Source organism: Octodon degus, unplaced genomic scaffold, assembly GCF_000260255.1.
Source record: "Octodon degus isolate 3935 unplaced genomic scaffold, OctDeg1.0 scaffold00006, whole genome shotgun sequence".
In the NCBI taxonomy this organism is placed as follows: Eukaryota; Metazoa; Chordata; class Mammalia; order Rodentia; family Octodontidae; genus Octodon; species Octodon degus.
The window spans coordinates 616,726-643,463 of NW_004524582.1; the positions used below are offsets into that span (position 1 = coordinate 616,726).

At 37.2% G+C, this 26,738-nt stretch overlaps 1 protein-coding gene across 3 annotated transcripts in view; it reads left to right on the forward strand.

Annotated features, from left to right (window-relative positions):
* Arap2 (ArfGAP with RhoGAP domain, ankyrin repeat and PH domain 2) overlaps positions 1 to 26,738 on the forward strand; it is a 195,872-nt gene that overhangs the window by 79,576 nt on the left and 89,558 nt on the right. For all 3 annotated transcript variants that reach the window (XM_004624513.2, XM_023699120.1, XM_023699116.1), the window contains exons 12-19: positions 1,483 to 1,568; positions 2,232 to 2,414; positions 6,422 to 6,596; positions 7,019 to 7,153; positions 16,332 to 16,476; positions 19,268 to 19,370; positions 19,906 to 20,104; positions 20,287 to 20,350. In XM_004624513.2, coding sequence (XP_004624570.1) covers positions 1,483 to 1,568; positions 2,232 to 2,414; positions 6,422 to 6,596; positions 7,019 to 7,153; positions 16,332 to 16,476; positions 19,268 to 19,370; positions 19,906 to 20,104; positions 20,287 to 20,350 — 1,090 coding nt within the window. The remainder of the gene's footprint in view (positions 1 to 1,482; positions 1,569 to 2,231; positions 2,415 to 6,421; positions 6,597 to 7,018; positions 7,154 to 16,331; positions 16,477 to 19,267; positions 19,371 to 19,905; positions 20,105 to 20,286; positions 20,351 to 26,738) is intronic.

The following is a 26,738-nucleotide window of genomic DNA, read 5'->3' on the forward strand; positions in this document are numbered from 1 at the left end:
TACTGAGATCCTAATTCCTGACTTCCTGGGTTCTCAGTGTAGTTGAGAGCTCAGACAGTTACCCTCAGGGAGAAGAGGGAAGTAGACCCCAGAATAGGGCCACTTGTGGACGTCTCAGAGAAGGTGAGCCCTCATGTGAACTTCACTGCACTTTTCCCGGATTTCTTTCTGTCTCCCTCCTGCAGACGGACAGATGGACAGACATGCATATGGTGTGTGCACACATCTACACACTTACAAGGATATGTGCTAGTCTAGCAAATTAAACAGATGTATAAGACATGGCACGTCTTCTAATTAGAGTATGCTACTTTTCAGGACTGGAGTTCAGTGTGAGGTACAGAGTCAGATGATAGAAGAAGCGCTCCCACCTTAGCTGCAGTAGGACAGTGGGCAGTGCAGCGACAACAGTTGTCTCGAACCCATCATATTTTCTACTGCCCAGATCTATTACACTTCTCATAGCAAGATAGCTTTTCCCACCAGTTAATAGCACCAGAGGTGACAGTGAAATCATGAGGCAGTCACCCTCCACATTAGATAGCTTCCCCATCTTTTCTCCTGTCCAGCCTCCTTAGAGGAGGCAGCTGTGTGTGATCCGGGGCTGTTCCACTTATGTGTCCTCCTTTTCTCTTTGCTTGGGATCCTCACCTTCTTGGTTATTCCTCTCACTTAGCTCTTATATAGTTATTCAACAATGGTTCCTGTTTCACCATGCAACTTGCATAAGTCCATCATGTTAACACCATCCAGCTTTCTGAAAACTTCCCCTCTCTGTATAAATACATTTTTATTCATCTATTGATAGACATGAAGGCTGCTTCTGAGATTTATAAATGAGAGGAAAAAAGGGCAAAAGATGTTATACAGAGGGGAGGAAAGGGGATGAAAAAAGAATTCAAATGTGCTACATACACATTCGAGTTTCCTACTGGGAATGAGATCATTACATGCTGCAAACATACAAACTAAAAAAAAAATAATAATAAAAATAAAGGCTAGGGAGATAGCTCAGTGGTCTAAGTGTCTTTACCTGGTAAGCACAAGGACCCAGGTTTAATCCCTGGTACCAGGCCCCAGAACTCTGTGCATGTCACGCCGGCCATCAAAGTGGGTGTGTACTGATACTCCGTCTAAATCCTAGCAGTGGGGAGGCTGAGACAGGAGGATCACTATGAGTCCAAGCTGTGTAGCAGGACCATGTAACAAATTAATTGATTAATTATAAAGGAATAAAATGAAAATTAAAATGTTTGGTCTCAAATAATGCACTGTAGTAAAAAAGATGATTGATGACAACTTCTTTGTGGGTTTTTAAAAATAAACTACTCTCAATACACTCCACATTTAACGAAGTAGGTATTTGTGTGTTTTAAGGTGAGTTTAATTCACATTTTTATGTGTATATATACTCATGTATATATTTTTTAAAAAGCAATATAAATTCATATATAACTAACAGTTTTATTTATTATTATTCAGGACAACATAGATCTTTGGGCCCAAAGGATTCGAAAGTTAGAAGTCTAAAAATGGATGCCAGCATTTGGAGCAATGAACTCATAGAGGTACGCGCTGTGTCACTGGTGGCGGTGAGCAGGTGCGGGCAGGGCAGTGCAGGGGTGGGTGAGGGTGCAGCTGGGGTTTCTTTAGGTGGATTTTGTGAAGCTATCAGTACATTAGGAAAGTGGCTGCAACCTGTTTGATGAGGCAACTCAGATATCTTTAAGTAAGATACTTACTTAAACAAAAAGTGCAAGGAGCACCAGCGTTACCTGTATAAAGGCCTGAGAGCTTTTATAAAATGGAGAACTTTTTTTTTAACTGAGCATGATACCACATTAGAAATTTGAAAGAAGACCTTTAACAGAATTTCTCATCGTGGCCAGCCTCCATCTGACTGCTGTTGAGCTGGCCGCATGGCCTCACCAGCACTGGTCCACCTGCTGTGTCTTGTTTCTGTGCATCGAGTGAATACATCTCCTGTACGTGCAGCCTGTACAGCTTGCAGTTTCTTTTCAAGGAAATATGTTGTGATTGTGTAGAATAGATAAGTTGTATATTTAAAATTGCTGTGTGTGTTTTCATCCTGCATCTTCCCAAAAGAGTGGCCTTTCATGTATTCCTCTACATTTTATACTCACTTATTGTTTACTTTATAGTGGAAGGCAGCCTTCTAGAGATATATTTCATGAATTGATGCATTTTATGATTTTTTAAAAATATTTCAGCTTTTTATCGTCATTGGAAACAAGAGAGCAAATGACTTTTGGGCTGGCAACCTTCAAAAGGATGAAGAATTACACATGGACTCACCAGTAGAAAAGAGAAAAAACTTTATTACTCAGAAATACAGAGAAGGAAAATTCAGAAAAACTCTTCTAGCCTCTCTGACCAAAGAAGAATTAAATAAGGTATTCAATAAAATATAGCAGTACACATAGACTTTAATGTTTTTTTAAACGTATGCTAAGATTCTCAATAAGAAATAAAAGGTCCTATACTATTAGACAATATTGCTTAATTTTTATATGTGCTTTTGTGAGACCATACCAGTGGTTTACCCCTTATTTTACTTTAGTATTCACTGCCATAAGTGGATATGTCTTTCCTCTGTAACCTGTCCTTAATATTCTTAAAACTTTGAATACTTCCTCTGTTTTATAAAAACATAACTTTTTATATTGTGGATGCTGTCACTAATATTGAAATTTTTTAGGCCTGGCCATATACTCAGCAGCTAAAGCACCTGCTTAGGAAGAGCACAGTGGCCAGGATTTGATCAGTGGTGTGTCATGCCAGCCCCACCCATGGGGTGCGTGAGACTGCAGTTGACACTGGGTGTGGTGGCGTGTGCCTGTAATCCCAGCACTTGGGAGGCTGTAAGCAGGAAGATCACTACGAGTCTGATCTATGTAGTGAGATCCTATAGACCCTGTCCTAAATACAGGGAAAAAAAAGTTTATTTATTGTTGTAAACTCTATTTTGCTAACTGCACTTGGCTTGAAGACTTGTTACTCTTTTTATAAATACTTTGGGCAAAGGTTTTCAGGCAAAGGACTTGGGTAAATATTTCCACCTCTTGTTCTAAATTGCTGTTTTTTCACTAGGAAGCCTTTGTGTAGATTTACTTATTTAAAATGTATGCCTTTATACACTTTTTTTTGGGGGGGGTGGTATTGGGGATTGAACTCAGGACCTTGTGCTTGCCAGGGCTATCTCCCTAGCCCATATACACACATTTTAAAAAATGTTCAGATGACAATGTTTTATTGTTCTCAGTTCTTACATTTTTTATGGCCAGGTTTGTTAGAGAAGGATTCTTATGGAAGTAGCATTGTGTTGACTATTTTGGAATAAAAGGTCTTTGTCCACATTTGAGAAAGAATACACATATATTGGCTTTTTGTTTGTTCAGTTCTCTTAAAAACAAATTTTTATATCTTTAGTATTAGTAATGTGGGGGGGTCATTAACCAATTTTAAACAGTATTATGACATTTAGCATGGATTCCTAAGGTGAGAAAAAGGTTAGAAAAATGGGACAGAGTGTGGGAACCATAGAATTAGATGTAGACTTCTAGTGTCTTATTTAAGATTTTGGAGGAGTAGTGTTTTCATGGGTCTAATTAAATTATTAAGCTAACCAGCCAATTATACCTGATATTCATGGCGTAATAAGAAGGTACTACAAACATAGCTTCATTCTTAATGTAATTCATATACCAGAGGCATATAAAGTAAGTGGAGAGTAAATTTAAAATTTTGAAAGGCAGGTGTGACCCTGGAGAACAGAGTTGTATGTTACCCCAAATGCCTTCTCCCATGGGATCATAATGTGAATCCCTTTCTTAATTCTTGATGTCCTCAAGTGAGGTATTGCATGTCACACCAGGCAGTTTCCATTAATGAAACCATTGGTTTAGGTTAAATAATAACAAGTGCATTCCTTCAAAATTTTTTAGGGAAATTTACTTAGTAGGACTTACATCTACATTGGACTTTTTAAAAGTACTATATTAATGTCAGTGAATAATTTTTACAGAAAATTATTTACGCTATTACCTCTGTACACTTGCCAATTGTTGAGTCCTCTTCTTGGTGCTAGGGATACAGTGGTGTTCACAGGCACCATTCTTTTATTTCTGGAAGGACTGTCATGCAGAAGACTGATGTTGAACAGCTAGAATCCACTAAATCACAACAGCAAGTGCAGTGTTGCGTGAGGGAAAGAAGAGTGATGAGAAAGCATGACCAGAACATGTGGTTAAGCTGAGGAGGTGCTGGAGACCATCAGAATGGAATGTGGAGTGGGCTTTATTTTTTCCAACACCTGTATTTTGCATTTCTTAGGAAAAACTAAGGCAGCTTATTATAACCATGCTCTGAGTTAGGCAGCAGGTACAAAAGTTCTGGTTGGTATGGATTTCAACTACAGCCCAAAAGTTAGCCCCTGAAGGAAAATCTAAGACCCAAAGAGACAGAATTTGCCAGAAGACCCCTGGAAAATTATTATAGGATCAGTTCTCAGAATTCAGACTTTGGGCTGGGGAGTTGGCTTGATGGTCGAAGGGTCTGCCTGGCAAACAGAAGGACCTGACTTTGATCCCTTGTACTACATGTTGTGCCGGCCACCCAAACCAGGCATGGTAGCATATACCTGTAGTCCCAGTGCTGGGGAGGCTGAGACAGAAAGATCACTGTGAGTCTGAGCTGTGTACCACGACACTGTAAATAAATGAATAAATAAATAAGTAATTTAAAAAATTAAGAATTCAGACTTCTTAATTCTGAGGAGAAGGAAATTCTGGAGCCCAGCCAGGTTGTAAAGATAAGTTTTTTCTTACCATTGTCTCAAGGCAAGAATGGTCAGTATATCTTCTTAGATATTTATTTTGAGCTCCTCCTGGGAACATCTCCTGCCTTTCTCTAAGGCTGTGTCACAGAGGGCAGAGTGACCAGTGATCCGATGTCCATGTGCAGTGCATCTGGAAGGAGCTAGTGCAGTGAGTCTGAAGCTGAAAGCTTAGGATGTCCCCACCTGCACGTTTTAAGCAAATGGGAAGACAAAGTGTGGTTTGAGAACTGCCATAAGAACTTCCATAAAATATACAGCATAGAAAAGACATGGAGGCAGCTTATTACCTCAAGGGAAAAATCATGTCAAGTCTCTCTTTTGAAGTTTGCACATGGGTAATGTATAATTAAGTCAATAATGTTTTTTTTTTTTTTATTGCTTACTGTTTCTCCTCCCATATCCTGTCCCCAAAAGAAATATACTTTCGACTTACCATTCACATTTCCCATGCACAATGATAATTCAAGAATTCTGCAGCATCTGATAAGGTTAAAAAAAAATATATATATATATATATATATATATATATATATATATATATATATTAGCATTATTCAATGCAGAACCTTCTCTGGAAACTTTATTACATTTACAGTGTTTTCACTTTTTCTTAGCATTAACCATTATTAGAGTATACAAACATTAAAAAAAAAAAGTATTTTTCACATTGCCCAAGCAATGGCCCTGACTCATCCACATGACTGACACTGACAAAGGTTCTACAATCTGAGGTACAGGATCTCAGGATAAATCCTGAGGGGATTTCACTGACCTTATCAGACCCAAAAGCTACTACTCTTGTTGCATAGGTCCTACTTTACCTTGGTCTTAACCATCCAGCAGAAAAGTATAAAAAAGAAATATAAGAAGTAAAGTCATGCTGTTATGTTGAGCTATAGGGGACTCAGGTCAACAATTTCTGACATTGCCAGTCAAGCCGAAGACCCAATACTATTATGGGCTACTGGACTCTTTTAGAATATTTTGCTGAGTTAACACGCCTGTAATACTCAAATAATGGAACTTAACAAAAAGGGGATACAGATGAATGTCCATTTTGTATCTGTGTATTCAAATTCGTTAGGATAGATATGTAGTTACATTCTCTTAATGAATAGAGGGATTTGTTCTAATAGTGTTTGTAAATAGGATGTCATGTCTGCATCTTGCACAGCAATTAACCACTAGGAAGAATGTGTGCAATGTGTTAATTATTGAAACTGTCCTACCAATTTGGTTTGAAACTGTCTCATTGCTATTTGTTTCTCGATAAAATTATGGAAAAAAAATGTGTTTTTCAAAGCAGTTGTGATGGGTTAGGCAGTAGGAGGACATCCCAGTTAAATAGTGGCTGGAGCATTGACAGTCCTGGACTGTAGTTGAAATCCATCCCAAGCAGACCTTAGACACCTACTGCCTAACAGCATGGCTATGATAAACTGCCTTAGTTTTTTCTCAGAAATGCAAACTCCATCCCCTCAATGAGTTGTCAGGCTTCCATCCTTTTCCTAGCTAGCACCATACATACTTCCCTTAAAAGGTATATTTTTTGTTAATATTTAGGCTCTGTGTGCTGCTGTAGTGAAACCAGACGTGCTGGAGACGATGGCCTTGCTGTTCAGCGGCGCTGACGTCATGTGTGCCACTGGGGACCCTGTGCACAGCACCCCCTACCTGCTGGCCAAGAAGGCGGGGCAGAGTCTGCAAATGGAATTTCTGTACCATAACAAATTTTCAGGTTTGTCCGTGGCTCTTCAGTTGCCCTGCTCTCCTCTGACACAGGCCTAGAAGGACTGAAGTACTCATCTGTTTGTCAACTAAACAGAACCATCAGAATAAAGAAAAATATAATTACCAAAATATGTGTATATCGTTTCAAGAAAAAGTTTGAGAAATACATGCTTTATTTTTCTTTGATTGTATAAATGGAAGACAAATAGTTAATTCCACATAATCATTTCCAGCAAAATTAAATCCGATTTTCATACATGAATAACAAATATGACGTGGGTGCAACTTTTATACAAAGTAAAATAAATCTCTGTTTATTCAGTGGTAAATTTGAAATCATTTTTCTTTTAGCTTAAGACTCATCTACATATTCATAAAGGAATAGTTACACATTGGATTGTAAGTGTATTATTTTGTTAATTTTTCCAGATTTTCCTCAACATGACGTTCATTCTGACACAGGGCTAAGTCAAGAGCCCACCCAGGCAATGTTCCTCTGTGACTTTTTGTACCAAGCTCCTGCTTCTGCTTCTAAAATATCTTCAGAGAAAAAAATACTTGAAGGTATCATTTTTTTCTCCTCTTAAATATTTTTGCAGATTAAAATTTTCCTTCATCAAAATAATAAATCTAAATTTTGATTTTTTTCCCCTTTAAGATATTAAATGTAGTCTGACAGTAGAGAAAGATTTTGGAACATCTCTAAATCAAGTGCTTCTAGGTTTAGATATTATTTCAGGAACTACAGCAAGGACTTAGTACTGAGTTAGAATGCTGAGTGAATTCTAGACCATATTCACTGATATCTCCATGATGAGCTAGAAAATCTGTTTGTGCTTTCACGTATTATTCCAAAACAGAAAATGAACAGACAAGAAGCTTAGAACTCAGTTCCTTCCTTTTCTAGGTTGACACCCCAACCAGGTAGACGATAGAGAAAAGCACAAGGAGGAAGGACTGGCACGATCCTTTCTCAGGTTGAGTTTCCCTTGTCCAAAGCATGTGGGACCAGAGTGTTGTGGGTTTCAGGTTCCAGACACTTTTGCACTGAGGAATATTCATGTGGGTATAGTTGGATATCCTGGAAATGGGATCTAAGTGTGTATAGGCCTTAAGAACAGCGAGAAGGTAATGTTATACAGTAGTTTTCCACTTTGCTTAAAAATTCTTGTAGTTTGAATTTTCAGAATAGAAATGCTCAACTTGGTATAAGTACAGTGAGTATTAAGTTATATTAAATTTGTCTCATTTAGAAATGCGTCTGTATCTATGTATCTGTGTGTGTGTTTAGAAGAAAACCTGAGCCTGATTTTAAAAACAAAAAAGATGGACATAAATTTGATTTTATAACACACTGTAGAAATGAGGTGAGGAATTCTCTGAGCAGAGGCATATTAATCAGTTATCTGTTTATCCGTGGGACTTCTTGTGTCAGGTTTGGGCACAGCATTGGGAATATAAAGATGAATATGATATACCCTTTTGCTGATGCTATTTACACGTGAACTACATTGAGAAGTATTGGCAGGAAAATATGAGCCCAGTCTCACTGAAGCAGAAATTGTGCAAGAGAGATTACTTTGTACAAGCCAGTTGATGATGGCATGTGTTGATTTGGCAAGCGAACATTAATTCCTGAGGTGATACAGTTCAGCCAGATTACTCAGTCAGAGGGACAGTAGGTTGGAATCTCACTTTAGAATATTAATCCTCACCTTTCTATATTTGAAGTGATTATTTCAAAAAACACACCTACACATGGCATTTCCCTTATTCGAAATGCCTAGGACAAGAGGGGTCTTGAATTTCACATTTTTAGGATTTTGAAGATTCATGGACACTTCAGTGCTTGAGCATGCCCAGTCCAGAAAGTCAAAATCCAGACCCTCCAAAGCTTTAAATTTGAGTGTCATGTTAGCACTTTTGGGTTTTCTATTACATTTGTTTCACTTGTAGTTTTTAAGAACATGTATTTGAAAGCAGAATTATATTAGGATTAACTGTACTTTATTAAATTTTCCTAAAACACCTGTCTTCTAGTGAGCATATACTGCATGCACTGCTTTAGGCACTTTGCATGCATTCATTTATAATCCTCGTAAAAGTTCTGCAAGAAAGGTGATGCCCCTGTTCATATATGAAGAATGAAGTTTATCATGAATTAGAATTTTACACTTGACTAGTGTTATAATTATTATGACAAGTAGGCCTTGATCACAGTTTGACAGCCAAAAAAAGCAGATGAAAGAGCATTTTTATCTTTGAATTTAAGTAGTTTTGATTATTTCAAAAATTGATCTTTATTATTTGCCTTTACTCAGCTTAACTAATAATTGACAAATTTTATATAGACTTTTAAACATTTTCTCTTTTTCCTACCAGTATTTATTCATTAGCAAATCAAAAGGTAACACACTGATCAGGGAGGCTAAAAGTACCCGGACTACCTATGAATTGACTGTTACAATTATTAAAATAGTTTAATAAAAAGGTAGTGTACTCATCAGTTGGTTTACAAGTTTCCAGAGTGTTTTTGTAATTAGCAGAGAGTCTTAGATGAATTCTTCAAACTGCTTCATTTACACAAGATCAAGGAATCTTGATCAAGATCAAGGGAATTTGAAACATAAATTTTTTCCTTTAAACTTTGTAATATATATTATAAGCATTTTTAGGCTAAAAGTACTTTTATAAACTTACCAGATTGCTTTAATATTTCTGAAAGCCAGATTTTTAAAATTGAGTACTGAATTGATGTTGACACATTTATAATGACATTTTTCCTTTTATCTTTTGTAAGTTAACAATGAAATTTTTGGTTAAGAATTCTTACAGAAAAACAGAAGCTGTTATAGCTATACAGTTGTCATGTATTATACGTGAATAGTCATTTTAGGACCCTTGCAAGCACCAAGATTTGTTGTTGTTCAGGTCCTACTTAGAAAATGTATACAATGGTGTAGTACTTACACATCTCTTGCCATGTACTTTAAAGCGTCTCTGTCTGTAATACAGTTACTTAACCTGTTACCTAATGCAGTAGAACATGGTGTATGATACCACATTGTTTAGGGAATGTTGACATGACATGTCTGTAAATAATCAGTGCAGATACAGTTTTTTCCCTCAATATTTTATATCCTTAGTTGGGTAAATGCATGGATTTGGCACTATAGCTAGAGAGGTTGCACAATATGTATAATTTATTTAGAGTCGTTTCCCCATTTTGAACATTTTTCTAAAAATAATGCCAAAGGGCAGACCAAATAGCTCAGTGGATTAAAGCACCTGCAGGCACACGGGTCAGGGGGTTTGATTCCTGGGCCTGCCATGCTGGCCCCACCCCTGAGGCACACTGAGAGAGGGATTAAGACTGGGTGTGGTGGTTTGCGCCTGTAATCACAGCACTTAGGAGGCTGAAAACAGGAGAATCACTGAGTCAGATCTAGTAGTGAGACCCTGAACACCCTGTAGACCCTTCCCTAAAGTACAATAAATAAATAAATAAATAAATAAATAAATAAATAAAAATAAAAATAAAAATGTCAGAGTGAGTTGCTGAGTTTTAGCCATACGGTACATTAAAATGATTTCATTTGAAAATAATCTTCCAGCAAGGTATTTGATTGTCTTCTTTTCTTTCATCTAATTTAATCAACAAGTTCTGCAGTTTCCAACTCAAAAAGAGAACCTCCACAGATACTATCTTAGTCCTGGTCCCATCCTGTCCTTCCTCTGATGCAGTACACTGTGTTTCACCACCTTGGATCTTGGATCTGCCTTGGCTTTGCTCCAGCCTTTCACAAAACAGGCCTAACAGTCTGTAACATAACGTGGCCCCTGTAGTTCTGTTGTCCAAGTTCATGCAACAGCTTCTCATTCCTATTTCTCATGGTGTCCTGGACAGATCTCATGGGCCACCATGACACAATAAAAATTTGTCAATTATTAGGTAAGCACAGATCCTCCTGGCTTTCCTCTGTACGTGCCCGTGCCTAGCTGTACTGGCTTCCCATCTGTTCCTGTAAATGCCATCTGGACCCCTGAGTTGCTGCCTGGTTTCTTAGGAGGGCACTTTCTCCAGGCTGGATTCTGAGCTCGCTAGGGATCAGCCAGCAAGGCCTCTGTGTCGCCATATTCACGTGTGTCCACTGGCAGCTCTTCTCTTCCATAGGATTCTGCATACTTCCGTTGTGCACGTCCCACAGGACGACAGTTCCTTCTTCATTTCTTCCTCACTCTCTCCTTCTGAGGTTCCAGTGCTCATTTTCTTCGTTCTGCAGCTCAGTGAGGCCCTGGCTATTTCTGGATTGTCGATGATATCAAATCTTTGACATCCAAAACAATGTGGAGAGAGCAAATGTTAGCTGAATGAGTGACCATTTTTTTTAAACCAGTTACTAGCAGGGTAAGAGAGCAAATCACGTACTAGTATGTTGTTTTTGATCATATTAGTGGTTTTGCTGGTGTTTTAATTACTTGCAGTCATCTGAGGCCTGAAAATAATACATGAAAAATTATAGAAATAAACAATGAGTAAGTTTGTATTATACTGTTTTTTAATAATTGCTCTATTTTATTGTTAATTTGTTATTGTACCTGATTTATAATTTAAATTTTTCCATAGCTGTGTAGTTATAGGAAGGAACTATATGTACATATAGGTACACAAATTACATATAGACCCACAAACAGACATCTACACTGTTATCTATAGTTTTTGACACTCAAGGAGTGTCTTGGAATGTATCTACTCCCAAGAAAAGGGAGGATGACTGAACAAAATAATTGCTGATGCATAGAATAGTTTGTTCAAAAAGAGCATACTTAAAACTGAGAGGGGGAGCCGGGGAGATGGCTCAGTAGAATAATTACTTCCCTGGCAAGCACAAGGGTCTGAGTTCAGTTCCTGGCTCCACAAAGAAAACCCCAACCAAATAAATAAATAAAATAAAATAAAAATGAGAGAGGAAAAGAACTATGAGGAAACAGAGTTCTAGGTTTCTGTTCTCCTTCCAGGATTCTGCAGTGGTGTTACTATAACTGAGTATCACCATCAGGGAAAAAGATGAATTCTTTGGAAAGATGTGCAGATTATCCTGTAGTTGTCACTTTTGCCTCTAGAAGGCAAGCTTGTGGACCAAGCACTCAGGCAGCACTTGTCAGGAGACCCAGAGCGAAGTGATCACAAGCAAAGGCAAAGGCTGGGAGTAAAACACTTGAATCCTTCAAGGAGCTGCAGAGCATCACGCTGTCAGTTCACCTTTCAGGATTTGAAGTTCTTCTAGCTTGGTTATAAAGACTGATTGTATTTTTCTTTTTTTCCTTCTTACTTTATAGTGCTTAGGAAAAGAAAGATTGATAGCTCTTGTTAAACCTAAGTACAGAGCTGAATAACAGCACCCTAGTTTTGCTTTCCTTTTTTCCTCCTCAGCCATACTTTCCCCGTAGTATCTTACTTTGATTTGTTTACACAGTGTTTGCTTTCTTAAAAATCATTGATACGGTTTACTAGAAACTATTTTGATCTGTTTGTATTTAATTTCATAGATTAGCATTGACAATTCTTAAAAATCCTTTGCTCTATAAAAACCTATGTTATGTAATTTTTTAAAAAGAACTTTTTTCAAGGTTGAAATCTTTTCATTTAAATTAAAAAGCATCCTGATGTGTACTTGTAACTTCAGTGGATGCTGGATCTCAGCAATTTAGGAAATTCTTGATTAGAAAACAACTTTGTGATTTTGAAAAAACAATAGTTTTGCTTTATCTACTTCAGATATACTTTAGAAGATGTGACTTCCTCTCTACCCAGTCCATTTTTTAAATGGATTTAAGTAATTCAAACATGGAATGGACCCAGGGATGTCTTGCAGTGGTTAAGAGAGTAGCTTCCAGAATACAACTGCTTGGATTATAGGCCTGCTTAGATACTAAATATCTGGTTGACCTTGAAATCAATTAAATCCTAAATGTCTGTGGAAAGGGTACATGGATATGGTATAATAACAGAACTGACCTGACAGGATAATTCTGGGGGTTCAGTGAGGTAAAACAGATAAAATATGTAGAATGGTGCATGCCGCATGCTATGTTGGGATGAGCGGAACACTAAGCAGAAGGCTCAGTGCAGGGATTACATATAAATACAGCTACCTCTGGCTTCCGGTTAGTTTGTATGTAAATGTGTTTTCTTACAGACTGTAACTCAGAAGGTGCTGAAGTAGAGAATCCAGTACCCTTCTAGCATTTAATACTAGCTTCTGTAGTTCTTTACCTGCTCTTGGGTAGATCCTACACTGTTTTTGTTTCCCTTCTATTCTAGATATGACAAATGAATAGAAATAATCTCTCTGTTCCATCCATTTGCTTCTCATAATCAGGCTCCTGTCAAACTGCTGAGACCTGACAGTGACCCATTCTGTGGTCCCAAGTTTATTTTGCTTGATGTGCTCTAGAAACTGATTAACAGTAAGCCTTCTGCCACAGAGGTTTTTCTCAAGGGCATTGACATTTCTTAAAGCCAAGAGTGCAGGTCTAAATTGGCCTAAGCAGGCCAGTATTGTCCAGTGTAATTTTGCCAAACCTTCTTATTGCTTCCCAAAGCGATAGGAGTGTCAAGACTTTCCACCACAGCTTTGTTATTCTAAGTCCTCAAAGGTAATAAGTGTGCCTGCCTTGTCTGACCTCTGGGCCCATTTCACTTAGGAATATAAAGCTAAGAAATGCTTGTAGAAAGAATAGTGCTAAAAGACTAAATCTCCTCCAGCCCACATTCCTAACTTAAAATGAGTTTGCCTGCACCTTTTAAAAGGAGATCTGTCCTTTGCTTCCCATTAAAATTTATGTAATTAGGTTTTACATTCAGGGCTCATTTGTGCCTCATTTCATGTGATACTGTTTGTTAAAGGCCTGGAGATGTCTCCCACTTGTCTTCTACAAGAGGCACATACCCCGGAGCACTTGGCACAGGAGGCCTGGGGCCTGGCCTGTGCCTTAATCCTGCAGCCTTATTTCCTGTTTCCTGCCTCCTTTTGCAATCTGATTGTCCAGCCAAATAGCATTTCTGCTTTTTCTCTGTGCTCTGACTCTCCTCAAACTGTTCTTTGTCAAAATTATGAAATGATCATATCTTTGAGTGCATTTCTTTTAGAAACGTGCTTTCCAAATAATAAAGACTTATTGCAAAATCTGTTTTTCTGATAAGGTTTTTTCTGATCACTCCAGTCTTTTGACAGTGATTTCTTTCCTGAAAATGCCAACCCACAGAGACCACCTGACTGCTACCATTGCAGTCACATCTCCCCATCTGTGGGATTGTAGGCCGATGGTGATAGCATTAGGTAGAACTCTAGTCTGTGCCAGGGTTATCTGTGTATTGAATATTGTGAACTTTTTGTTCCAGTTTGCATGAAGATTATTTTAGTCATCAGACTATCTTATTTTGAAATTATTTCACAATTACCTTTGGTTAGCACAATGTTTTATACATAACTATATATCTATATATCTATATATCTATATCTATATATCTTAGAAATAAGCAATGATTGGGCTGGCCAGATAACTCAGTGGACTAAAGCATCTGCTTAGGCAGAGTGCACTTGCCAGGGTTCAATCCCCAGCGTGCCATGCTGGCCTTGCCCCAGGGTGCACTGAGATGGTGACTGAGACTGGGCAAGGTGGTGCGTCTGTAACCCTAGCACTTGGGAGGCTGAAAACAGGAGGATCACTACAGATTCTGTCTATATAGTGAGACCCTGTAGACCCTGTACTCAGTATATTAAAAAAAAAAAAGTAATAATCATTTACTTAAAAGTTCAGAGCTTTGTGGGCTGGAGAGATGGCTCAGTGGTCTAAAGCACCTACTTGGAACAAACTAAGCTAAGCAAAGCACAGGGACCACAGTTCGATCCCCCAGCACCACATGCCAGCCAGCCGCGCCCCCTGGTGGGCTGAGCTGGCCACACACACACACACACACACACACACACACACACTAAATAAATGTTAAAAAAAAATTTAAAAAAGTTCAGAGCTTTTATGATTTCTTTATATAATAGTTAAGCACATATTCTCTGACTCAGGATTTGAGGGTCCTGGAATAATACATCACTTTCCACTTGAAATTGATGGATCTCTGGTAGCCTTCTTTTCCTTTACCCATAGAGGATTTCTTTGTGATGGTTGCTTCTGCGAGTTATAATTTTCCTTGTCATTTGGGAGTCTGTTTTTCAGAATTTGAGTATTCTGTACTTCTTAGGGTTTTTGTCTGACGAGTGATTTTCCTAGGGATACATTGTCTTGTCTTCTACTTACCACCACTTCACCTAAGAGTCTGGTGCTCCTTAAATTGTGTTTTTTCTTTTAAGTTTTAATTCTTTTGATTTGATTTGATTCAGAAAGTTGCAAGTATAGGGGAGAACTTTTATACTTCGATGATCTAATTACCAGTATTTATATTTGCTTCCTCCTAATTTTTTTTGTTTTTATGTCCACACCCTCATACGTATACGCACATGTATTTGTGTATATATCTTTTTCTCTCATGTTTTATCTGTGCACGCTTATATTTCGAATCACTGGAAGTTGTGGATGTGACCCTTTTCACTCCTAGTACCTAAGTGCATATCTTTGTAAAGAAAAATAATGTAGAGTGATCAGACAGCAAGTTATCTTTAGACTATTCATATATCTAATATATAGACTTTCTGGGCCATGATGTTTATAGATCTCAGACTAAAAATTGAATGTTGTTTATAAAATTTCATTCTGTGCAATAACTTACAAGTTGAGTTATGCTGCTTTTTGGAGCACTAAAATAGCATAGTGAAGAGATAATATAAAAGTAACCCCTTTTATCTACGGAAACTGAACATTCTAAGCAGGTTTTACTGTATAGTATTATTTAACAAAGCTGGGGTGGTAGCTCAGTGGCAGAGCGCCTGCCTAGCATGTGCCAGGCTGCACTTCAATCCCCAGCATGGCTGCATCCTGTCTCCCTGCCTCCAGCTTCACTCTCTCAAATACATTTTTTCGCAGTAAGCAGAATGTGTAAAAGTCAGATCTGATTATATTTCACTGCTGGAAACATTTTACCTATCAGATCAAGAATCAGCAAACTTATCTTTAAAGAGCCTGATAGCAAAGTTCAGATTTTGTGGGCCAACTCAGCCATGCCCTTCTAGTGGCCAAATAGCCATGGACAATCTGTGAGTAAGTGTGCATGGCTATGTGCCAGTGAGCTGTGTTTACCAAAACAGGTAATGGTCTGATTTGGCCTCCATGCCGTAATGTGGTGACCCTGACGGGCTGCATTTTATTTGCCCTGAACGAAACATGGAAGACACTGCAGGTCTTGACTGCTCTTCCTTAGCATTCCTGCCTAGTTAGTAGGTGTAGTTTTACTTTTTATGCTGCTCCCCCACCCCTTATTCTCTACAGACATCAATCTTTGAAGTTTTAGAATTATTTTGCCACTTCCCCTTTATGGATGTGCCTACTTGCGTGTCCGTTAGGAATCATTTTTGTCGGGTATATCACTTGCTGTTCGATTACAGATTGTTTTAAGAACAGAGTGTGCCAACTTTATATTCTACGCAGCACTGTTGTGCTGTTTAACCAGAATTCAAAAATTATTTATTTGAATGTAGTCAAGATTTAAAGTTGTGTATTTTTTTAGAAGGTAGACTTAGGTTATAATTCAGTGTTTTTAAAAAATTTGTTTTGCTTTAATTTCTAGAGACAAATAAAAAGTGGTGTGTTTTGGAAGGAGGCTTCTTGAGTTACTATGAAAATGATAAGTCAACTACACCCAATGGCACCATTAACATCAGCGAGGTTATCTGCCTGGCTATCCACAAAGACGACTTCTATTTAAATACTGGGTAAGAATGGAAAGGTACTTGTAGACAACTACCATAGCAGGTAAAGAGGGTTTTATATAGTACATTTCAGGCCTTCAGTTTTTCCCTCTAAAAGAATTTAATGGGGACCAGGGCGATAGTTCAGTAATTCTTTAGGGAAGCCCCTAAAAAGTAGATCATTAAAATATGCTAAATAATATTAAAAGCAATGTGTTTGCATGCACTCCTAAGTAGATTTATTATGTTCCAATCATTATTGCAGCACTTTGACCTTTATGATTTAGGCATTATTTTAAATAATCAACTAATGATAAAATTTATGTTTGATTAATGAGTGTCAGGGCTAAAACAGATGAGAAAAATATTTAGTGCTGGCTGACTCACATTAAAATAAAGATACATCAGATATATGCATAGCATATTTAGAGCCAAATTTCTTAAAGATGTGTTTATGGTTTTGATAGTCTAAAGAAGCTGCAATTAAAAGATTAAATGTTATTCATGTAATGGGTTTGAGATGCAGAACATTTTGAATGGATTCTGTGAAGAGTTTTAGAGATAGCATGTAAGATCCTACATTTTGCAATACAATAAATGAAAACCTGTAAATATTAAAATCTAAATGGATACAGAAATAAAGAGACATTTGTCAGAAAAGCACAGCTGACTAATAAATGCATGAAAAGATATTCATTGTCTCTGGCTCTTAGCCAAAGCAAATCAAAACAACACTGAGATTCCGTCTTACTCCAGAAAGAGTGGCCATCAAGAACAGAATAATGAAAAATGCTGGTGAGGGTGCAGGGAAAAGGAGCCCTTCTCCGACATTGGTGGGAATGTCAGCTAGTGGGACCATTTTGGAAATTAATGTGCTGATTCCTCAAAGAAAAAATTAGGAATTCCTGTTGACCTAGCTATTCCCCTGTATGTGTCAGCCCAGAAGAGTTACCACCATCATCGTGTTACAGTGAAGCATGCGCACGTGTGTAGCACCACAGTTCACAGTAGAGACGTCTGTAAGCAGCCTGTGTGTCCAGCACATGCGTGGATGAAGAGAATGTGAAATGTGTACATAGTGGAATACTATCCTGCAATAAGGATAAACCTGAGTCGTTCATAGGAAAATGTGTGTGCTTTGAGGCCATCACATTAAGTGAAGTAAATCAGACACACAAGCTTACGTATTTCGTGACTTCTCTTCTATGAGAGACCCAGAGCATAAATAGAGCAAGTTAAAAGATGAACACTAGGAACTAGGGAGCTAGAGCTTTCAGTAAGAGGGAAGGGACCTAGAAAACAGGCGTGAACTGGAAGGGAGAGGAAAGGCACACAGAAAAGCTTGAGGTGTGTTGTTCAGTTGTCCTGGTCCCCACGCGGATATAATCATTATGTACTGTAAACATGTAATAAAAATAAAAATAGGGAAACTCAAAACCAAAAGTTTTGTAGAAGTACAGTATTTTAATGTTTTTAAAATGAGGGTAGAGATTTGTAGAGATTAGCTGCCCAAAACTATGTGAACTATATTATCATTATTAAATAGTTACGTTAGCGCATTATGTCATAATGGCTAATATATGAGCAGTATATCCTAGTATTAATTACATTAGGTAATAACGAACAATAATCACCAGTATACTAGTTGAGATGACTTCCTTTCTGATAAATCTAAGTAGATTTTGATATTCACAAACTAATTATTAGCTGATTTGTTTTCATTTTAATCTGAATAGAGCTTGTATTCTAAATGAATAATCAATTTAATGTGGTTTAGCATGGGATGTGAAAAGAAATGCCTTCTATAAAGTTGTTGAAGGTACATCTTAAAGAATGTTCTTTATGGCAACATAATGAACATACTGAAAATAAAACATTCTGTTAAAATATTGATGCAAGTGCATTTGCATGTTTAATAGTACGAGATTACAAAGTAGTTTTATGGCCCCATTTTCAATTGCTGCTGTCCACTATAGAATTTGAGGTCTGTACTGTGAAATAGACACTGAGCAATTAGGCAGGTTTGTATTTTGGAAAGAGAGCTAGCAGAATCAGTAAAAAAAGAGATTGGAGGAAGAAAGCTTGTAGCTACCAATTTGTAAAGGAAATGATAATTAAAAGGAGGAGGGAAGACTACAAGAATCTCTGGTTGAGCTGACAAAATGTGGTCAGGAAGTAAGTTCAACTTCAAGGTTTGGGGCTGTGAATGAAGTTGGTGGATGCCTTTAAATTGGGCCGTGACGAGAGATGGAACAGATTTGGCATGCAGTATTTCTTGCTATTTAGGTGGCTGTAGCACACATACTTAGCATGTGCCAGGAAGGGGCTGGGACCTGAGGTTGAGAAAATCAAGAAAGCATTCAGGACGTGAGGTGCTGCTCCTGTATTTCTATAGTGAAAAGGTGAAATTGTCATTAGATGACATGGTGGATAGGGTACCTCTGACGTAAGACAAAAACAAGATCAAAAAGAGTTGGATCCATTTTTTAGCATTTAGAGTAATACAGGGAGTTTTCTGAGGGGGAGGCTGGCGTCAAGGAGAACCCTTGTCAGACAGATCCACTGATGGGTGTCCAGGCTTTGACAAAGTCGTGGTAGAGAGTGATTAATCAGAAAAAATGTTCTTTCTGCCTGATCCAGTGTGTTCCATTTAGCTCAGGAAAAAACAAACAAAGTGCAAAACAGAATAATATTTAAATAGATTGCCCACATTATCCCATTCTTAAAAGGAATTTAACTAAAACCTTGACATTTGTGGTGTTCTTGTTCAAGCCAGGCATCACTGATGGCATCTTTTTATTTGTGCATGCTGTAGGCCCGTTTTTATCTTTGAGATCTACTTACCTTCAGAGCGTGTGTTCCTATTTGGAGCTGAAACAAGTCAAGCTCAAAGAAAATGGACGGAGACGATAGCCAAGGTACTTAAATACATTGCGTAAGTCAAGAAATGATTGTTAACTTGGAGTCTGTATTTGAGCTTCAAGAGTCCAGGAGCTTTAAATAAGATTCAGGGCATAAGTTCTGTACTTAATAGATTTTCAAAGACAGTCAAAGGAGGTTAAAAACGACATTTCTGATGCCTGCAACAGATAAGAAATTAACATAGCACCTTAGGAAAATTATTCTCAGAGTCAGTAAAAGATGAATGGACAAAAGCATGGAAAACTGACATTTTAAAAAATATCACAAATTCACAAAGAAATGTCTCCCTCTTTCAAGCCTATATGTAGAAAAAAAGAATGGTTTAAAATACTCTCATTTAAAGATTAACTTTAGCTGTTCAATTTTAAGAATTATACAGATTTAAATAACATTGTTTGAATTTTGGGAAACATACAAATCTTTAAAATAGAGAAAGTAGGATGATATTTTTAAATTTCTCTCCTATCTGTAGATAGGGAAGGAGTTTCCAGTTTCCCTGTCTTTATTACCTTTCTGTATTTGTTTTAACAGCATTTTGTTCCCTTTGTTGCTGAAAACTTAACAGAAGCTGATTATGATTTGATCGGTCAACTCTTCTACAAAGACTGCCATGCTTTGGATCAGTGGAGAAAAGGCTGGTTTGCTCTGGACAAGTCTAGTCTGCGCTTTTGCCTTCATATGCAAGAAGCTCAAGAAGACAGAATGCATTTAAGACGACTGCAAGAGCTAAGTAAGATGTGTTTTTTAACCCCCTTTAAGATACAATTTTATACTGTGTACAATAATGTTAGCTTTTTTATCAAATTATAATAGTTTATGACTGAGTTTACCTCTAGTAATAATAGCTGTGTGTTTCTTGGTGTTTTGCATAACCTTTAAAAATTACGTGTATACTTTTTTAAATCCCTTCAGCAACCAGCACTATAGTTCAAAATGGGGAAAAACTGGATGTCTTATTCTTGGTAGAAAAAGGGAGGTAAGTGCCTTTTTGCTTTTTAATGTTTTTCTCAACCAGTCTGAGAAATGAGATATGGTATCTTGGTTGTTTTCTTAGAAAAGGAACCAATATTTTACACTCGCAAAAAAATTTCTGAAGTTTTTAATTATGAACTTCCTTTGTAGAAAGATTATACTGATGAAGTCTATATATATTTTAATACTTCCTATCACAAACAGCAATCAGTATTTATAATTTTCTGTAGAACTAGATTTCTTTGGGACTTTCATGCTTAAGTATTTGGAAAGTAGTTTGATAGTTATAATTTTCAGTATAGGGGTGATATATATAAATAATATCTGGAGTTTATGCATGTGCATGATATATTGCCAGAACATCATTTCTTAAATTAATTCAGTTTTTCAGGAACTATTCATTATTTACTGTATTTAGGTCTCTTAACATTATTGGGAACACAGTGAATAAAATACAGTTTCCCTGGGAACCTAATAGGGAAAACAGACAAAAAGTAATTAAGCTATGTTGCATCCATCAGTTTTAAATCCTGCAATGAAAAATAAGCTATATTAGGAATGTCTAGGACAATATTCTGCCTTAGCTATGATGATAAATGAAGCAGTCTTTAATAAAATATCTGCATAGCGGGAGGAAACAAACTCTGCAGCTATTTCGATGCTATCATTGAGGTATAAGGTTATGGATAGCCAAAGATCCTAAGAAGATTTTGTGCTTCACAAATACAAGGTCTGCAGAGAATGTACCGTGTTGAGGGAGATTTTATGAATGAGAGAGTGGGAGGAAATGATCTCAGGAGTACCCCAGGCTGAATCATAGAGGTTCATAGGGGTCGTGATATGTACATATTTGAATTTGATTCTAAATTTGATGGGAAGCTGCTCAGGTTGAAAGCTGGGAAGTTTAGTGATCTCATTTATGTTCTTAAAGGATTACTCTAAATCCAGATGAATGAGCTTTTCACTCAAGAGTCAACATGTGGGTCTGGTTATAATGATTTCAGAGGCCAGGGAACAGTGGTGACATGAGAATTAGTGGTGAGGCATGGTTGAATTGTCCATAAAAGAAAAGTTGTTAGGATCTCTTGAATGAAATCAGTATGAGATTAAGTATGGCCTGAATACTTTCATGAAGGTTTATGTTGTTTTTCTCAGTTAACAAGTACATTAGAATAGTGTTAGGATCAGGAAGTTTAGGACAGTACATCAAGAATTTGCCTTTGGGAAGTGTGTGTTGGAAGTACCTGCTAGACTGTGAGGAGAAGTGCTGAGTAGGCACTTAGCTCTGCAGATTTTTGAGTTAAGTGGTTATACCTGGAAGTAGAAATGTGGGCCTCATCAGCAAGTGCCATTATTTAGCCAAAGAATTGGATGAGTTCACTGAAGATAATGAATATTGTTAGGAAAGAGAGATAAGAATGTAGCCAGAGGTCTCCAGTATTTAAAGCACAAGAAGAGAGGATGATCAAGGAAAAGAGCCTAGCGAGAACAGTTGTGTGCCTATCATAACAATTCAAAGGCATTGTTTCTTGAATAAATTGTATTTTTCATTTCTTACCATTTTGATTTAAAAAAAAGTCTCATTATGCTGTTTTAGAATGTTCAGCTCTATGGTAGCTCCAGATAACTTTTAAAATATACACACACGGTATTAAAATAAAGAGAAATCAGCCTTTCTCTTTATTTTTCTAGCTAGTGACAAGAATAATGACTTTCAACAGTTCTTTGAACTTTTCATAAAAATTCAACAGCATTAGAGAGCAAAGTATAGTGCTGATTAGATGTTTATGTTAAAGGGAGGTTTGTTTGTTTTTTTAACTTACAGGCATAATTAGGACTTTTCATTTTTTACTTATTTCTTGGATTATTATGGTTAGTGACACTTCAGATTCTGGTTTTTGTACAAGATGGTTTCACTAAGCTTCCAGAGTACTTCTAATTATATTTTTTCAGAATGGCAGTACAGGGTTTCTAGTTGTCTGTTAGTATTGGTGGACTGCTTGCTGCGTGTTGCTTCCTTGAGAGGAACAGTATTAACAGTGCAGCTGTGGTGTCTGAGCTTATAGAACTCATGCTCTGAAATAGACAAGTATTAACTTGATGGTCCAATTTATTTTATCGTTTTTCTTCATCACTTCTCATATTACTGTAGCCACGTTGTCTTTCTACTGGTTTTAGCCTATAAAGGTTGTGACTAGTAGTAAATGCACTTTAATTAAGAGGTTAGTAAACAAGACTAATAATTACTCAGCTTGATGGATTTGTATAGTGCTTACTGTGTATGGTGTGTGGTCCCTCATTCTTGAAAGATACGGAGGCCAGAAGACTGCCTGTTGTGATATTTTGTATATACTGATGTTTTTCTGGACTGTAGTGTTTGGGGGTGAAATCCATGTGTAATAGTTATTTTCCAAGTTCCTAGAATACTGGATAACTATTTTGATTCCAAAATAATAATCACAGGTGCTTTTTTATGTTTTTGTAAAAATTTTAAAACTAAAATATTTATATGGTACTAGCAAGTTCATTTGAAAGTTTTTTTTTCTTTTCTTTTTTTTTTTTTTTTTGTGAAAAGGTTGTATAAGGAATGAGCTAGAATGAGAGCACAGTAGTGTGGGGAGAAGTATATAGCCAGACTGTTTCCTCATAGCTGCTTGAGCAGCAGTCCTGGCATACAAAGCAATTAAAAGCCTGTGTACCCTGCACACTTTGTTGTTCACTTGCTTGTTTTCTCTCAATCAGTAGTAACTCGCTAACATCAATGACTCAGTGATGACAATGCCTAACTTTTACTAAGTCCCAGGCATATTGTAAATAAACACCCTGTTAGGGCCCACATGGTGTTGAAAATTATTTTTGGGGGGAGGGATTGTTGTTTTGGTGTAGTTTTGGTCTTTTGAGGCAAGGTCTCACCATGTATTTCAGGCTGGTGTTGAAATCACTTGTAGCCCAGGCTGGCCTGGTACTCTAGGTAATGTTCCTACCTCAGCGTCTCTGAAGCGCTGGGAATACAGGTGTGTGCCACCATGCCCAGAATGATTACTTTTTGAAATCAAGAGTACATTAAATGGAATGACTCTATAAAGTTTTTTGTTAAGTGTCAGGGGCCGGCAGAATAGCTCAGCGGATTAAAGCACCTGCTTAGGCAGACACAGCAGCGAGGATTCAGTCCTCAGCATGCCGGCCAGCCGTGCTCTTGGGGCATGCTGAGATGGCTATTGAGACTAGGTGTGGTGGTGCACACCTGTAATCCCAACTCTTGGGTGACTGAACACAGGCAGATCATTACAAGTCTAATTTACACAGTGAGACCCTATAGACCCTGTACTAAAATATAAAAAAATAAAAAAATAAATGATAAATAAACAAGTGTCAGATGTTAATTTCATAATAGGTTTATATTGGTCATTCTTAAGAACCAGGTCAACAAGTACTGTATAACCAAGAATCTGGTTGTATAATATATGCTACTAATATTTAAAGTTTATTAAATTCTTTATTAGTAAGAATGTACATATAATTTTCATGTAGTTGAAGGTGAAATAAATAAGAAAGAGATCAGTAGTGTGAATAAAGTAGAGTTGGCCTGATAGATGGTGAATATAACAGGTTCCATACCCAGACAGCACAAACCACTTGCAGTTTTCCCAGCATGTGGCACCTTGTGTGGTGTGAGTATGGTCTTGCATTTACCTTTTTCTTTATGCATATACTATTTATGATCACATGGATGCATATGTATGTATTATGCAAATACATAACTTCAAGTAGGGAATAGTGGAAAAGGAGCAGATTTGAGAAAAAGTTTGGAAGACAGTGAGTTTAATTTTAGCCATATTTAATATGCAGTGCTTTGCAGACATCTACAGAGAAATTGCTGGAAGGTTATTTCTAAGAATTGAATATTTACAAAAAGTTAATGGGTGGAGGTACAGATTCAGGCATTACCAGTACATAGAAGGAAGAAGGTAAAATTAGTTTGGAGTCTGTTGTGGGAGAGGAAGGAGTAATGTTTTGGAGACTTGATGAATACGTATTTGAGGCTGGAAGGAGTTGACAAGGAGTGACTGCTTATTAAGCCATTGACCTAGGAGGCAAGAAATCAACAAAGAGTGGCCTCGCAAAGCCCAGGAAGAGTATCACTGTGCATTGTGTAGCACGGATATATTTTAAGAAATGCATCATTAGACAATTTCATCATTGTGCGAACCTCAGAGAGTGACTAACAAAACCCTAAATGGTATATTCTACATCCACACTGTGGTGTGTGTGTGTGTGTATATTAAACCTACTGCTCCGAGGGCCATAAGGAAGTGTTATGATGCTGTCCATCTGGTTACTTCAAGAAGAGTGAAAGAAACCACACAAGCATTTATCAGACTGAGGTTGGGCACTAACTCAAAGTTAGAGCAGCTGTTGAGAACAGTGTGTGGCAAATGTCTGCAGGTTAAGGATTAGTGAGGTAAGATATTGGACCTAGAAAAAGAAGACGTGTGCAGTGTGCTTTAGGGTAGCTTGGACTTTTGCATGTTTAAGGAAACATGAAAATGGAAATAATGAACATATAAGAGGATAAGAGGCAGACACAGTTGTAACAGCATGAGAAGAGATAGTGTTGGACATTGGTAGCTCTCTATATCTGGTATTGGAATGTGGGGAGATACCAGTTTGATAAGTTTTTGGTTCTTTGTGCACAGGACATAAAGATGACTCCAGAGCTCTTGGCCTGGGTGCCCCTCAGTATAGAATCATTTACCAAAGTACGGAACACATACTTCTCTCCAAGTACACAAACACTGCTGGTTAATTATAGCTGCGATCATGGCAGAGCTGTTTGAATACCATACCAAAATAAGAGAATTTCACTGAACTGGTCTTTTTCATCTTTCCTAGGCCCTTGAGAAATAATGACTATAAGCTAATATAGATTATGGTAAACTTGTCAATGGCAGATAAAACGATGGCTTTTGGAAATAAAATAACTTCCCATTATTCATATTGATGGCATATAGACATAGTATGTATAAATGAAAGACCGAGAAACCAACCAGCTATAGATTTAAACTTTATTTTTATTAGTATCAGCTTCAATAAGAATTTAATAAATTTAATGAAATAATTTTACTTTTTTCTCTGTCCCTGTCTACTTTTGATTAAAGTGCCAAAAGAATTAATATATATTAAAGGCAAGTAAAAAGAATTTCCTGTCCTGGAAAGTTTCATAAATTGATACTAATCTACTGTATATACTCAAAGTTAAAGAAGTACTTGAGTCTTCATGGTAGTTTTCTCTGCGTGCAAAGAATGCGTGTTTAGAGGGCCGGGGAGATAGCTCAGTAGAATAAGCGTTTGCCTGGCAAGCGCAAGGGCCTGAGTTCTATCCCCGGTTCTGCAAAACAAAACGAAAAAGAACCTATCTTTCATAAATGTCTTTCAAGATTCTTCCAGGATGAGGGCTCTGGGAAAACGTTGAATATCTAAAGAGGACAGGAAGAATGAGTGTTTAAGACAGAAAAATATTGCAATATTTTCCACACGCAGAGCATTTTTGCTCTAACCAGAAGGTGATCCAGATGGTATCTGTTTAAAATGTATCCTTTAAAAAATTATTTTGGAAAATAAAGCTTTCTTGATTACACGTAAGGGTTTCTGGCATGCTATTAGATGCTGTCATTGGGACTTAAGATTTCTTTGCTTTGTGTTTTTTTTTTTTAATTCATGCATTTGTTCTTTATTGAAACTCTATTCCTTTTATAATAGTAACGATTTATTTATTTATTTATTTATTTTCCCATAATTTTATTGAGAAACAAATAGCAATGAGACAGTTTCAAACCAAATTGATAGGACAATTTCAAAATAAACACATTGCACACATTCTTCCTAGTAGTTGTTTGCTGTGCAAGATGTGGACATGTTACCCTATTTACATACACCAGTAGAACAAATCCCTCTATTCATTAAGAGAATGTAACTATATATCTACTCTAGCCACTTTGAATACACAGATACAAAATGGACATTCATGTGTATCCCCATTTTTTGTTAAGTTCCATCATTTAAATATTATACGTGTTGGAACTCATCAAAATATTCCAAAATAGTCTGGTAGTCCATAATAGTATTGAGTGTTCCGCTTGACTGGCAATGTCAGAAATTGTTGACCTGAGTCCCCTACAGCTCAACATAATAGCCTGGCTTTACTTCTTATATTTCGTTTTTATACTTTTCTGCTGGGTGGTTAAGACCAAGGTAAAGCAGGACCTGTGCAACAAGAGTTGTAGCTTTTGGGTCTGATAAGGTCAGTGAAACCCCACAGGATTTATCCTGAGATCCTGTACCTCAAATTGTAGAACCTTTGTCAGTGTCACCCATGTGGATGACTCATGGCC